The sequence below is a fragment of the Phascolarctos cinereus genome, unplaced genomic scaffold, assembly GCF_003287225.1.
Source record: "Phascolarctos cinereus isolate Bilbo 61053 unplaced genomic scaffold, phaCin_HiC Scaffold_5;HRSCAF=322, whole genome shotgun sequence".
In the NCBI taxonomy this organism is placed as follows: domain Eukaryota; kingdom Metazoa; phylum Chordata; class Mammalia; order Diprotodontia; family Phascolarctidae; genus Phascolarctos; species Phascolarctos cinereus.
Window position 1 is genome coordinate 101,658,925 of NW_027555958.1, and position 16,083 is coordinate 101,675,007.

The 16,083-nt window shown below is 36.2% G+C and overlaps 1 protein-coding gene across 2 annotated transcripts in view; it reads right to left on the bottom strand.

The window, feature by feature from the left end:
* Window positions 1-1,117: 1,117 nt before the first annotated feature.
* CCDC170 (coiled-coil domain containing 170) overlaps window positions 1,118-16,083 on the bottom strand; it is a 91,900-nt gene continuing 76,934 nt past the window's right edge. For both annotated transcript variants that reach the window (XM_020986616.2, XM_020986618.2), the window contains 2 exons: window positions 9,933-10,169; window positions 1,118-3,107 (listed from right to left, as the gene is read on the bottom strand). In XM_020986616.2, coding sequence (XP_020842275.1) covers window positions 2,907-3,107; window positions 9,933-10,169 — 438 coding nt within the window. In that variant the 3' untranslated portion in view covers window positions 1,118-2,906. The remainder of the gene's footprint in view (window positions 3,108-9,932; window positions 10,170-16,083) is intronic.

Consider the following 16,083-nt stretch of genomic DNA (forward strand, 5'->3'; position numbering starts at 1 on the left):
CATGTAGACAGATAATCCATGAGCCTAAAGGAAATGAGGTAAGTGCAAAAGAGAGGCCAAGACCAAGTACTATGAGAAATAAAGGAGTAAGAGATCATTTTGAGATGGGCCAGACACTGGACATCTCCAAGAAGTCTACTTCCTTAATAGAGTTACAGGCAACATCACATATTCTTCAAACACTCACTACTTAATCTAAGGCAAATGTATTCAGAAAAACTTGAAATTTAGAGAAAAGGGGGAAAGTGTTCAACGCATATCTCAAAGGCGCTCTGGCTAAATACAATTTCTCAGAAATTAGGCTCAATAGATGACAACAAGACTTGTCAAGACAATTTCTCAAACAAAGAGTATGAATTTTTTTTAAAAAGAACATTATCCAGGACATTGGATCAATCTAATGTATTTTATTATGCAACATATATGGACTTTATTATGGAATACAATCACTTCCTAATTAAAAGTGCAAATTAATTATAGACTTACACCCTGTGGCATTCATTCATCAATTGTCAAACCAAAAATTTTTCACTTAAAAAAGTTTTATTAAAACATTTCCAATTTGACATTTTCAAAATTATAAACCAACTAATATCTATATGGGGGGGGTGGAAATGTGTATGTGTGTGTGTATTATATGGAGTAGAAGATTATGTCAGAGGAAACAAGTGTAGGTAGATATGATCATTTTATCTCACATTCCTTTTCTACTAGAAATTCTGAACGATTTCCTTATTTTAAATTTCTATGTCTATATAGTATTATGTTATATAGACATTATATTATATAAACTACAGACATATTATATAACATGTCCATATAATACACATGGATATATGTTGTATATATATTTTGAGACATAATAGAAATGTTTTCAAATGGATATCTCATGTAGTATCTATTATTTGTCCATTTTGATCTTTTATATGAACTTGAACATATAGTTACCTTAAATCTCTAAATAGAAAAGAAAAAACTGATATTTTGTATTTTAAAATGAAAATAACATTAACTGAGAACATGCTAAATCTATTTTTAGAAAATAGCTAAGACAAATCAAAGCCAATTTATTTAACTAAATTTCAAAAGCAGACAGAAATTTCAAACTGAGAAGATAACGGTAAAAAAAAGATCATTCTTTTATTTAGCAAATATTTGCTAAACACCTAATTACGTCCTGTGTTAAAGATTGGGACTGTGGATCAGACAAAGAATCACATTCCATTCCAGCGCCTAGTTTGAGCTGAGTTGTTTCCTGGGCTCCTTTGGCATCGGTATATCCACCAGATACCATAGCTTGTGAAACAGCTAAAAGTTGCTTGGGGGAAATGTGAGGAGGCAAACAGAGGCTGCAGCTGACTGAGCACCTGGGAGAAGAGTCAGCTACATCTCCTTCCCTACACACACACACACACACACACACACACACACACACACATACCAAGGAACATCATTAATCAAAACTGTGCCTTTGGGAATTGGGAATCAAATAAAAAAGTAAAATAAGTCCCTGCTCTGGAAAGAGCTCACATACTAATTGGGGAAACAACACATAGAGCAGGTTTCAGCTACAATTCAGATGGAAAAGTCCCATGATCCTTAGAGTATCATAGCAAAACCAATGGCAATGCATCCTTTTTAATGTCATTTCCACTGAAAAATCATATCATTTTCAGATGCTGACCTATTTGACAGAGCTGAGGCTCAGATAGTAAAAAACAACAACAACAACAACAACAACTTATACACCTTTTCTTTTCTCCCAAGATCTTCAGTATCTGTGACTGCAGCTTGCACAGAAGTAGTTCAAGGCTGCATCTTCAGCAGGGTTGCTTTACGGGGAAGAGAGCTATAGGGACAGGATGATAGCAGAAGGGTGAAGAGAGTGCTGTCATTTCCAAGCTCTTGGGCTTATTTGCCAGTTGATGACAGCTGGTAACAGTTGGTAAGTGTTTGGTGTGGGGATACTGAAAAAAGCAGGCCCCTTCTCCATAGTGATTGCTCCCATCCATGATAGCTGTGAGGCCCAGGTCAAAGAAGGGCTCCTAGTATAAGGCAGGGAGTGCTGCTATTGGATTCAGAGGCCTGGGCTGTCTCTATATGGGTCAGAGGGAAGGTAGTGGTGGTTTGGCTTGCCTGACACACGCCACCTCCTATTTCTCCCTCGGGGTACCTTGATGTTTCACCAAAAGCATTACAGCGAAGCTAGGGGATACTTCTTTAAAACAGACAGATAAATGCTATGTTAAAGAAATTTTCAACACTTTTCTCAGTAATGTTAAGAATCTGATTCCCAGCAAAAATATGCATGCAATGAGAAAACAGGAAAGGATCTCGAAGAAGGAAGATGGAGAGTGGTCAGAAGTAAATATGAATTTTTGTCTTAGACCAATGAAAGAGGAAGGGGAAAGGGAGAAAACCAGTTTCTTAACAAACTTGACTTGATTACTTTGTAAAGGAAATTTAAAAATGGAACTCAAAGACTTCAGCTACAAACTTGTACTGAGTCTTTCCCTTTGCACAGTGCCAGGCAGATAATAAGTGCTTAATAAATGTTTTGCATTCATTCATTCCCAAGTAGAAGCACTTATTTATAAGAGATTCAAGAGATTCAATCTGAAGAGAAAGGAATGTTTTCAGCTCATCCTTTTTCTCACAGAAAAGATTTGGGATCTGAGAACTTGCCTTCATTAAATCCTAATCAATATTAGTGGGAAAATTACACAATTTAAACCCAGGTATGATGAAAGAGATCTGCCTCCATTGGCTGTACCCCCAAATGATGGCACAAGAAATAATAGTGGATTGTTCCCATAACTAAAATTTGAATCGAGGTCTGGAAACCATTCAATCTGGTTGCTTCATTGTAAGACCTTCAGCAAGGCTTCCCTCAAGTGAGGCAGAGGTCAGTGCAAAGGTTTTAACTGGTCCTGCAAGGATCTATCTTGTCCAGTAGTCACATCTTTAAGGCAGGCACAGGGAACAAAGTGATGCTGATGAGAATGGATGAGTCTTTCAAGACATTTGATGATTTCATAGTCAGGGACAGCAAGGCTGGTAATATTTAGGCCCAACATCCGTGAAACCACTTCCCTGAAGTCTACCAGCTGAAATAACAAAAAGAATCAAAATATCATATGTGGTAAAAGAGAACCACTAAAAAGCCAAAGAGAATAATAAGCTCTGCTCAAGGATTGTGCAAAATTAACAAAATAAATTCACTAAATAAATTTATCCTTTAAAAATTGATGAAGATAAAATTTGTTCTTAGAACATCTCTATCATTTTTTCCTTTTTTCTATTTTCTTTTTTTTTTTAACAAACTCATCACTAGCCCAATACTCCCTCCCAACCACCACACCACAACCCCAAATGAAAAACAGAAACAAAGACACATAGCCAAGCAAAACAAATCCCCAGATTGTCTGTGTCCAAAAATGTGTTTCATTTTGCGCTATGAGTCCATCACCTCTCTGGCAGGAGGTAGGTACCATGTTTCATCATTGGTCCTCTGATGGTTCATTACTCCAGTGATCAGAGTTATTGTCTTTTTAAGTTGTTTTATTCCCTTTTTCACTGACATTTCCCCTCACCTCCTAATTGTCAGGTCTTTGACTTACCATTGGCTGCTCAGATTTCTCTCCTGGTAAACACGCTGAACTTCAGATTTTTCTTAGTGTTATATCAATGTCTTTGTGGGAAGGTGTGGGGTATGAGTGAGAGGAAGGACTCCTGGGGAACTGCCAGTGAGGAAAAGCCTTCTATCAAAGTAGGTTGGCAACTGCTCTGAAACTTAGGTCATATAGCTAGCATGGGTCAAAGGTGAAAGGTGAACCCAGGCCTTCCTAAATCTGAGGCTAGCTCTCTATTGATTATGCCATGCTGACTCTTAAGGTCTTGTTAGATGAAACCGAATAAAATTATTATGTTCTAGTGCCTAGTAAATTCTAGAAAAGAAAATTAAAGGGAAAATATCTGAGCACTTAGAAAGGGAAGCGGTCATGGAATTGGGCCTGGAAAGAACCTTAGAGATCATCTAGTGCCATGTCTTCAATTTACAAGTGAGGAAGCTGGTTTGTAGAGTGGTTAAGTGATTTTCCAAAGCTTCCATAGAAGTAAATAGTTTCAAATCCAGAGGTGATTGCTACAAGGCAACATAGATTCATTAAGAGCAAGTCATGCTAAACTAACCTCATTTTCTTTTTAAGATGGTTACTAGGCTAATTAAAAAATGAGTGAATAATGGATTGATATCAACTTAAAGGTCTCTATTACAATACCTCAGAGCTCTGTCATAGTCTGATTCTGTTCAATATTTATTTATTCAATAAGCATTTATTAAGTGCCTACTGTTGCAGGCACCAAGAATACAAAGATTAAAACATGTCAGTGACTGACATATATTGAGCATTTAATAAATGCTTGATGACTTAACTTGATTCTGTTGGGGGGGAAACATGTACCAAAAAAATAAAAGGTAAAATACACATAAAGTGATAGAAACTCATTTCCAGGAGTCATTGTTTGTCCTTCGTTTACAAAGAAGACCAAAGACAGCACAGGTGATGGTCTTAACTCATACATGAATTGGATTTAAGTGAGGCAGAGCTGCACAGAGTCACTGAAGTCCAGTGGCAAGACACAAGTCAGGATGACTGGAGATGGTCCAGGGTGCAGTCTGACCAAGCTCTAAGTACTCCACAGTACCTGCTTCAGCTGCCATCATGGCTGTTGGAACAAAGTGTTCTCATCTGACTGCTCAGCTGGGGGAAAGCCTTCAGATGCTTGGGGTAGACACACTACTAACTCATTGATGGGTCTGTGGCCCGTTGGTTACCCTCACCCTGGTTAGCCTGGCTGCTCCTTGGAGGCACAGGTGAGAGTTGAGTGCCAGGTGCACACCAAAGATGGATAAGTAGCCCTAAAAAAAGGGCTCAGCAAGCCCTCACACCACTCACACCAGAGGTGCTAGTGCTCCTTGAACACCCATACACCCTAATTTTTTCAAGTTTCCAGGAGCAGGCCACTAGCCACCAAAGAGACCGTAAGAGGCTTCCAAGTTGCCAAGTCTTGTTGACTCTTCTTCCACATCTCTTGTATCTGTCCCCTTCTCTGTGTGACTACCACCCTCATTCAAGCCCTAATCACCACTCATCTGGACTTTTGGACTAGCCTCCTAATATGATTTCCTGCTTTAATTTGCTTCCATCTCCAATTCATCTTCCATTCAGCTGCCTAAGTGATATTTTTCTAAAGCACGAATTGAACCCCAGAGCACTCCCTCCAATAAACTCCAGTGGCTCTCAATTACTGCTAAGATCAAGTGCAAACTCCTCCAACCCTCCTTTCCAGACTAATTATTACGCAGTATTTCCTTTCACACACTCTACAATCCGGCCAAAGTGATCTTCTTGCTATTCTTCATGCATGACTTTCCTTCCATATTCCATTTCTGAGCCTTTGTCCTGGCTGCCCCCTATGTCCGGAAGGCATTCCTTCCTCCCCTCTTCTTCACAAAATCCTCTGTTTCTATCAAATCCAAGTTCGAGTCCCACCTTCAACATGAAACCATTCGTGATCTACATACTTCCCCAGCTACTGATGCCTTCTCCTAAAAAAATGACATTCTGGGGTTTATATACATATATACACATGTAAATTTGTATACATGTATATTTATATGTATACATATACATTCACACATATAATTTACAGGTACATGTATATACATGTGTGCGTATGTGTATGCACATGTATAGAAATATTGTGTGTATACATATATAATGTATATGTGTATAATGTATATGTATATTGTTGTTCAGTTGTTTCAGTCATGTGCAACTCTTCATGACCCCATTTGAAAGATACTGCAGTAGTTTGCCATTTCTGTTTTCAGCTCATTTTAGATGAGGAACTGAGGCAAACAGAGTTAAGTGACACAGTGGATAGAGCACCGGCCTTAGAGTCAGGAGGATCTGAGTTCAAATTTGGTCTCAAAACAGACACTTGACACCTACTAGCTGTGTGACCCTCGGCAAGTCACACAGTGAGAGGCTAAATGGTAGGTCACATAACTAGCACCCAGGGTCACACAGCCAGTAAGTGTCTGAGGCCAGATTTGAACTCAGGGAGATGAGTCTTCCTGACTTCAGGCACAGTACTCTATCCACTGTGCCACCTAGCTGTCCCTTGTATACTACGTATGTATATATGTACATGTATATATTATGTAGTATATTATGTATGTGTATCTCTATATGTATTTTGGCTATCTGGGCCACTTTCCCTCCTTATGATGTGACTTCCTTCATAGCCTTTCCTCAGATCCTTCCTTTCTGGTTTCTTTTTAAACTAGCCATGTGGCAAGCAGGTAATAGCTTCTCCAGCTACTACACCCACACTGTTATTAGCTCATTTTGATGCACAGAGAAACCCTAAGGGATTCATTCTCTCTGCTCTTGGAAGTTGTTCAAATAAGTTGATAACTTTTCTCCTTTAAATATGAGGCCTCCTCCAGAAATCTTATTCTGGAAGATATTACGGTCTTAAATCTCTTTTCCATCTGGATCTTTTCCAATTTGTCCTCTCAACACTTTATCCAAAGCACTCATATACACAACTTAACCATTAATCAATATTTTAATAACATAAAGATTATGGCAAACTGTGAAGACTGGCCTATTGCTAGGTCTTAGCAGACAGAAGTGAGTCTATGTTTGACCACTTATTGACCAGCTTATGCATCAGAAAGTGTCTATGTATCCAATAAGTGGTTTAGTCAGCTTCATTTAGACAAGGAATATTGGGCTCTCTTGGTTATAATCAGTTTAGCAAACTTCATCTAATCAGTGTATGAAAGGTTAGCAAAGTTTCCTTTTTGATGCCCTTTTGATCAATAAGGGGAAGGAAGGTTGCAAGTCAGGCTTCCTACTGATTGACTGTTTCTAAGGGCCCCCCTCCTACTTGGGTCCCCAAGAATCAGCCCAGCAACCATAAACATGCAATATCAGAGACCCAGAGTTCCACACTGTTGATTGGGGTTCACATCTCATCATATGCCCGCACCACAGCCCATGCTTGCTGGGAATGAAGGGTGGAGGAACCAAAGACTTGTGTGTCTGTGATGACACAACTAAATCTGATGAGGAATAAAAGAGGGACTTGTCTAAAGAGATCAATGGGAATCTGTATGGGATATAGCAACCAATTTAGAATATTTTAAAGATACATACAGAATATAGAAATAGGGCAGGTAGCTAAAGATAAATACAAAACATTAGCATGGTACTGTAAGAATCCTGTCAAGAAAAATAAGGCTCAGAATAATTTGAGGATATTGAAGAATGTCAAAAATAAGAAAAGGGGCTTTTCATATCTATGTTTGATCTTCAAGATGAAGATCAAAAAATGATAATGGGGTATAAATTTGGAATTCAAAAACTTATGGGAGTGAATGTTGAAAGCTAAAAATAAATAAATTTCTATTTTAAAAAAAGATCAAAAAATGATAAGAATACTTAACAAAGTAGATAGAATAATTACAGTGACATTGGAAAAAAGGCTGAACTACTCATCTCCTATTGTGTTTCTATTTTCCATACAAAAGAAAACAATATTAAAACTGGGAGAATAGCAAAAACAATTAACAAGGTGTTAAAAGCCAAGATAAGTCAAGAGATATGTAAGACAGTACCTAGTTGCCTTCAAGTCATCAGGTCTAAATAAATTATACCTGAAGGTACTGAAAGAATAGATTAATGTGACTGCTGAAAGAGGTGCCACAAGACTGAAAATGTTGACCTTATTTTCAAAAAGAAAAAAAAAAACAAAAGTCATTTCAAACCATAAGCAGATGAACTCATAGGGAAACAATGATAACTAAGCCAATATGCTTTCATCAATAACAGTTCATACCAGACTTACTTCATTTCCTTTTTTGACTGGATTACTATACTGATGAAAATGCCATCAGTATAGCATATCTAGATTTCACCAAAACATTTGATAAAATTTCTCATGATATCTTGTAGATAATATGAAGAAATATGGACTACATGTTCAAATAAGTGTATTCAAACGGTTGCTTGAATATGAGGAAAATGATTAATGGACAGATGTCAATCTGGAAAGATAACTAGCGATGGTCCTTTGGAGCCTAAGTGTTCAATGTTTTAGTCGGATTTTACATAAAACTTAAAGCCAATGCTGTATTATAGACAATCTTCATCCACTTAGTTTGTCCCATGTGGATAGTTAAGTTAGTTTTTTAGATGAGTATGGATCTCATTTAAGAGGCTCTGCAATCTTCCTGGACTTGATTTAATAATCACAATGTTACCCCACACAGGAGTTTCTGGAAAAGTTCAATGACTATAAAGAATCCCTCTTAAACTTGGATTCTCTTGGAACTTCTCCAGTCTTTGGCAAATATATGTCTCCTCAATTCTATCTTGCTTGACATTAATAATCAGAACAAAGCTATTCTCTGCTATTTATTTCAAGAAATCCTGTTTAATTTTGACATATGCTTGGGACATACCTTACTGAAGAAAAGCCTTTAAAGCAGAGTTTTGCTCTATCATAGCAGTTCTTTTTTTAATAGTCAAACAATAAACATAGAGGGATCTTGTATTCTCTACATGTTTCAGCTACTCATATTATGGTAAAGTTGTTTCTATTATATAATATCACTTACCAAATCCTGCCTCTTCCTTTCAAATATCACTTAGATGTCCTCAACGTATGTACAGATTTTTTTAATAAAACTTTTATACATGAAGAAAAGTAAGAATAGGGACTGGCAATTACTGCTATTCTCTTGGTTGTCTTTTGTGCTTGTTTGTTGAAAAGAAAGTGAGATTTTCTACCCATCATTTCGTATTTCCTGTAACTTGCTCTTAAGCGCTGAGCTTAAAGTTTCAAAAATACAGACTCTTCCTTAGTACTTTGTCTCAGGGAGGAAAAATCTTCCCTCAGATTCTTCTTTTTTCTTCTTAATGTAGACAAGGCTCTATTTCTGTTGTTTCCTTTCTTCTCAGAGCAGATAATCTAGGCTCTCAATATCAGAAAAAGAAATCGAACAATCCATAAACCCCCTCCATCCCTCCACACCCCCAAAAAAAAACCTCCAGGACCGGAGGGACTTACAAGTGAATTTTACCAAACACAAGTGTGAGCAGAGCCAACTAAGAGAGGGGAGAAAAGCACTAGGCTCAGTGTCCAGTCTATGCCCTTTGGAGCTCTAGAAAGATGGAGAGATGAAAGCCAAAAACAATGGGGGTCAGGCTGCCCGGGACATGTTTCTTTATGAGACTGACCTTCTGATGTAGCTGCCAGATAAACTCCTACTTACAACTAACAAGTGAATGAGTCCTTTTTTTATGGTTTACATATGTGCTTGGTCTTCCATCAATTTTCTGTGCCACTGTTTGAGATTTTGTGGTAGTTTCCTTCAATAGAGCCCTCCCTGTCAGAGATAAGTCTCCCCTCTCAATGCTGGGGTACTGGTTGACTCTTTTAAATACTAAGCAATCCCAAGAGTGATGCAAATGGTGAAGATAGTTGCAGACAATATTTAAGTTTGGCCAAAGGTTCTACTTAACTTTTACAGGGAATTCATTACCTTTCAGAAAGTACTTTGTGACTCTTCAAGTTTTAAATTTGAGTTATATTTCCTATATCATAGGGCTGTCAATCAAGCACTTGTAAACCTTTAGAAGTTAGGAAAATGCATTTTAAATTAGTACTCCCAGAACCTCATCCCATTAAGATTTGATAAAAACTCTTAGCAAAGTAAAAATGTTAATGCAAAAAAAACAGATAATGATAAATATGAGAAGTATGGCAGATTAAAGAGCTAATTAATATTATGAAGCTTTTGCTTTCTAGGAGGCATTCTCTGTGGATCGCCTAGCCAACAAATGCTTACATACCTGCTTCTCTCTTTTGGTTGTTTCTTCCAATGTGCTCTTCAGTGTCTTCATTTCACTGGTGACGACATCTAGCATGTTTCTAGCTCTCTCTTTATCTTCCTTTGCTTCATGTTCAGTTATATCCAGCTCTGACTTAACAGACATCAACTGTTTCTCCACCTTCTCCTTCATCTTCTCCAGTTTACCCCTGGATTTGTTTAGGTTTTCAATGGTTTTGGTCTGTTCCAGGGTTTTAATCTATGAAATCAAATATTTTAGTCAGAGAAATAGACCATTTAAGTCATTAAAACTGCAAAAACAATCCAGAACTTATCAGAGCCCACTTAGTAAAATGTTTTAAGAGACCCAAACATATAACAATAACCAGAAACAAGAATATAATTGTCAAACTTTTTTATACATACTTTGCAAAGTATGCCTGCTAAACAACCACATTTTAGTAGAATTAATACCTCATTTAAAAAGCATGTTACAGTACTGTTGTTACAGAGTCAATGAGATAAGATTAGGAGACAACTTTGTTCAGAGATTGGGTAATAAAACGGAAATTCTGCCAATGCCTTCTTGTAAAATGTTAGATGTCAATGAAAATCACTATACTTCAACTTTTTCATCTGTAAACTTCCCAACATACCTATGGTACCAAGAACAGTCGAAGTCATTACGCAAAAAATATGTATATAGTGTTGTTGTTTTTCCCAGTGAGTAGACTCTGCAAAACATACTAAAAAGTAGTCTATACAGATCAACAAAATGGTACAAGTGACCCATTGTATGTCTCAGCCTTGAGACTAAAACCAAACTGAAATAAGGAGGTATGAGTGCCTCAACAAGTACAATTATAAATTCTTCTTCCCTTGACCTTATTATAAAATGTCTCACACTCTCTGCCAACAACAATTCCTTTGAGCAAGAAGCAAGACCACATCAATAGCTAATTTAAGTTGGATAATGTGATAGTGTATTGTGCATTGTGCCTTTGGAGTTGAATGTGCTGTTATAGTTTACCTATTCTTTCAGAATTAATCATTTGGGCAGTAATTTTCCCTGGAGCCATTGCTCCAGGCCTCATAGGACCATGAGCAAACTAAAGGTAAAGACCACAAGGATACGTTTTTTTAGCTGTACCTGACAGTGTTTCTCAAGTGATTATTTTCACTTTTGAGTCATTGTATCAGAGAACTTTGAGGCCTATACTTTTTATACCCTCTGAGAGGACTAGGCCTCTAAAGAGTAATGGAGAATACAAAGTCAAAACTGAAACAGCCCCTGCCCTCATGGAGCTTATAATCTGCTGGGAAGATATTATATGTGCAAAAATAAATAATTACAAAATATTTGCAAGGTAATTTTGATAATAGCTAATATTTATATAGAGCTTACTATGTCTAGCTCTTTACAACTATTATCACATTGATCCCCACAAAAACTCTACAAGGTAGACGTTATTATTACCCCCATTTTACAGATGAGGAAACTGAGGCAAACAGAAGTTAAATGACTTGCCAAGGGTAAGTGTCTGAGGCCAGATTTGAACTTAGGGCTTCTTGACTCTTTTAGCCCCATACTCTATACCCTTTGCCACCTTGGGAGACAGTACTAACAAGTGGAGATATTGGACTTTGTGGAGAAGGTTATCACCAAGGCTGAGCCTTGAAGAAAGTTAGGTACTTTAAGAGGCAGAGGTGAGGAGGAAGGGAATTCCAGAAATGGAGAACTACCTGTGAAAAAACATAAGGGTAGATCATGAAATGACATGTACAGGGGACAGCCAGAAGAACAGTCTGATTGGAGCAGGATATGTGTGAAATGAAGCAGTATGAAACAAGACTGGAAAGCAATCAAGTTGTTCAGGATTTTAAATGCCAAGATTCTATGTTTTATGTTGAGGCAATAGAACACAGTCTTGGAAAGCTACCCAGATTTCTTCTCCAAGCCAGTACTCCAGGACTGCAACCTAAGACATTAATATCATTGTGAAATCCTGAGAGGCTGGATTTTGGAGAGTTCCTGGTGCCTAAGGAATGGAAAGAACATCATTAGGTCTAGAATACATTCCTCACATGTCTAAGATGTAGAATATGTCTAGAAGAGTATTGATACTACCTACCTCCATAATTCTAAACCATTCCAAGAACATCCTTGAAGAAGTATCTCTTTAAAGGATGTCCTGGGAGATGGCAGAGTAGAGAAGTCAAGACAGCTAGTTCTGCCTTCCCTAATCCAAAAATATACTTATTCATCCTGAAGTAAGTATTTTAATAATTTTTAAAACCCACAAATACAATTTGCTTTATTTGCTAGTCTTAATACTTGAAATAATTAGATTAAGATAGATTCCATACTTCTAGACCATTCCAAGAAGAAAATGACAAAAGACATACCAAATTTATTATTCATAACATGATACACAAGTGGCATAAATTCTCCTATTTTAAAAAAAGAATTATAGAATGAATCAAGTTCTAAAACCCAGCATTAAGTTGCTTATATGCCGTAAAAAAAAAAACATAGCTAGCCTAAAATTAAGAGGTTGGTCTAAAATTAAAAGCAATTCCAAAAAAAAAAAAAAAAGACTGGTAGTAATGATACCTGATAAAGTGGAATTCAATTTGGAAAAGATCGAAAGAGAAAAAGACATTATTTAATAGTGAAAGGAAAAAATAACAAATACATAAAACTCTCAATTTCCATGTGCAAAACAATTTGACAGTTAAGTTTTTAATAGCTGTATGAAAAGAAAAAACATTTTACAATGTAGTAATATTAAGGAATCCCAACACTTCAGAATGTGACAGAACAAATAAAAATATTCATAATAAAGAAATCATTTATTTGATTACTTAATATGTTACTTAATACTTATATGCAAAGAAGTAAATAGGAGAAATAGATAATAGTCTTTTCAAGCATACACAGAATGCTCACAAAAACCTATCATGTTATAGGTCATAGAGAACGTTGTATACAGTAACAGCAATATTGTTTTAAGAACAACTTTGAGCAATTAAGTCATTTTGACTATTATAAATACCTAAATTAACTACAAAGGACATATGAAGACACTATAGAAATGATAAATAGAAGTATGTATAGAATGATTTGACACATATGTACATATTTGTGCAGAATGGTGGCCATCTCTGAGGATGGGGGAGAAAAAAGGGGGAAAAAAGAAATTTAATGAGAACTTTATTATATATTTAAAAGGAATAGCAAGTTGTACATAATAGATTTGTAGTTTTATGTGCAATCATCTTTTTATTCTACTATGTTATAGAAATGCTTGTTTCATTTCATAAATTAAAAATCAAATTTTTTAAAATTTAAAAAGAGGAACGCCACATAAATTCAAAAAGGCAGAAATTACCAATACTCTATTTTCAGACCATAATGTAATCAACAGAATTACATAATACTAATAATAAATAATATCAACAAAAATTATAAAACTACATAGATAATGAATAACAGTTTCTTAAATAATGGTTGGATAGTAGAAATCAGAAAATGATAGATCATTTAAAAGTCAATGACAATAATAATGCCATATAGCCAAATCTCTGGTTTATAGCCAAGCAGTTTTTTATAGGCAAATTTGTATTATTTGGCAGCTATATTAATGAAAAGAAAAAAATAAAATAAGTAAATTAAGATTAGACCTAAAAAAAATTAGAAGTGGTTTTCAAGCAGAAGCTTGACCACTTATTGGAAATATGATAGGGATAAATTTTTGATATGTTAGACTTGTTGAATAATGCTGAAGTCCCTTCCAACTCTAAAATCCAATGATGAAACAAATCAGGAATTCAAAAGAAAGTTTAGAAGAGAGAGAAAGATTATTAACCTAGGAGCCAAAATAAATATACAAGAAAATAATGCTGAACAATTGAATTGGTAAATAAAACCAGGAGTTGGCTCTTTGAAAAAGCCAATAAAACTGATGGACCATTAATAAATTTCATTTTAAAAGAAGGAGAGAAAAAATTAAAAACAACAAAGCCACAAATGTAAAAGGGGGAGGTCATTAAAAACAAAAGAAATTAAGAACATTATTAGGGAATGTTACATACAACTATATTCTAACAAGTCAGAGAATTTTGTATCTGAATAATTTAAATAGATCAATCTTAGAAGGAGGATAAAACCCATCAAAGAATTACACACACACACACACACACACACACACAGAGTCATTAACAAACTTTTGGGCCAGATAGTTTCACAATAAAAATAATGAAGATCATGATTATGATAATTATCATTTATATAGCACCTATTACATACCAGGCACTTTGCTAAAAACAATATTATCTCATTTGATCCTCACAACAATGCTGGGAGATTGGTGCTGTTATTCTCTTCATTTTAGAGTTGAGGAAATTGAGGGAACAGAAATTAAGTGACTTACCAAAGGTCACACAGCTAGTAAGTATCTGAGGCCAGATTTAAATTCAGGTCTTCCTGACCCCAGGCCCAGCGCTCTGTCCACAGTACCACCTAAATGCCCAGCTGCAAAATCTTTTTAAAATTTTCAAGAACAAAATAATCCTACGGCATATAGATTAATACAGAGAAATATGGAATATTATCTACTAGCTTTTCTGAGAAAAAAATTGGTGGAAGTGGGTATCTTTTCTGGTTCTTACAGAAGAAATCAAACAAAAGCACTGACCTGTCTCCCTTATTAGAAATCAAGCTTCTTAGGAACAAGGATTGTTGTTGTCTTTCTTTGTATCAGCAGTAGTTAACAAAGTGCCTGGCACATAATAAGCATTTAATAAATATTTATTGACTGATTGACAGAGCATCCTAAATTAAGAACTGCTCACAGAACTAATCTTAGAACTGAAAAATAATTGCACTAAAAAAAAAGAACAACAATGCAGGGCAGCCAGGTGGTGCAGTGGATAGAGCTCTGCCCGTAGAGTCAGGAAGACCTGAGTTCAAAGCCAATTTCAGACATTTGACACTTACTAGCTATGTGACCCTGGGCAAGTCACTTAACCCCATTGCCTAGCGGAAAAAAAAACCAATGATATAACTACCAAAATTTGTGGCATAAAAGGTATATCAGTCCTTAGAGGAAAATGTATATATCTGAAAACATATATTCACAAAAGAGAAAGAGAAGCCTAATGATCTAGGCACATGATTTTTAAAATTACAAAAATCAACAAATTAATAATCCAAAAAAAAACAAAATTTAAAAACAGAAGGAGAAATAAACATTGTATCTGACCACAACCTCCCATCCCCCTCTACCCAACTCCTACCAAATCTATTCTTCATACTCGCCATGACCTCCAGTCATTTATACCCTTCCTAACTTGAGATTCACTTTCCTCCTTTCACAACTTCAATCCTATCTATAGTCAACCAGTTTAATTACACATTATCCTCAACCAGTTTGGAGTACAGCCTCTCTATATGAAGGTTCTAAACGGATCCATCCAATCAATCAAAAGAAGTGATCATAGCAGAAGGTATTTCCAATGTTTGAATTCCAGGGCTGGAATTAGGCTTCAGGATGAAGAGCTACAGCCTGGAAAGATATAAGAATATAATGCCTTGCCTTTTTATCTTTGCTAAACCCCAACCCTGGATTATACCCACCATCCGCCTTTTCCACTGTAGTTACCTGGCATTGACCACTGGTAGATGAAATCTCACAACTGTGACATGCGGGTCCAGGTAAGTCTACAAATTTATGTTAGCTAATCTCAACTGTGTTGTCCCACTGTGGCTGTTATAAAGCTTTTCTGCCCTCTACTCTCCAATCACATCAGCTTCTTCCCCTTCTCCCCACCTCTTGTAGCAGAAGACCTTGCTTCTAAACTTTACCTAGAAAACAGTAGCACCTTCTTCTCCCCAATTTTGCAATTCAAAAATCCTCAGAATCACCCTCCATTTTCTTTTCCTTTGCACCAAGAAAGAAGCATCCCTTCTCTTTGTCAAGGCCAGGCCTTCTGCTCATACCCTTGATTCCATACCCCCCTATACTCCAAAACTAGAAACTTGCTCTATCTACATATATCCTTCCATTTCTCTTTATGCATGGTCCTTTAAAGTTCAATTTATCCCTATATATGTAAATAAATGGTTCTCAAATATAGAGAAAATAAAAGCACTTTTATCAAAATTCCTTTAA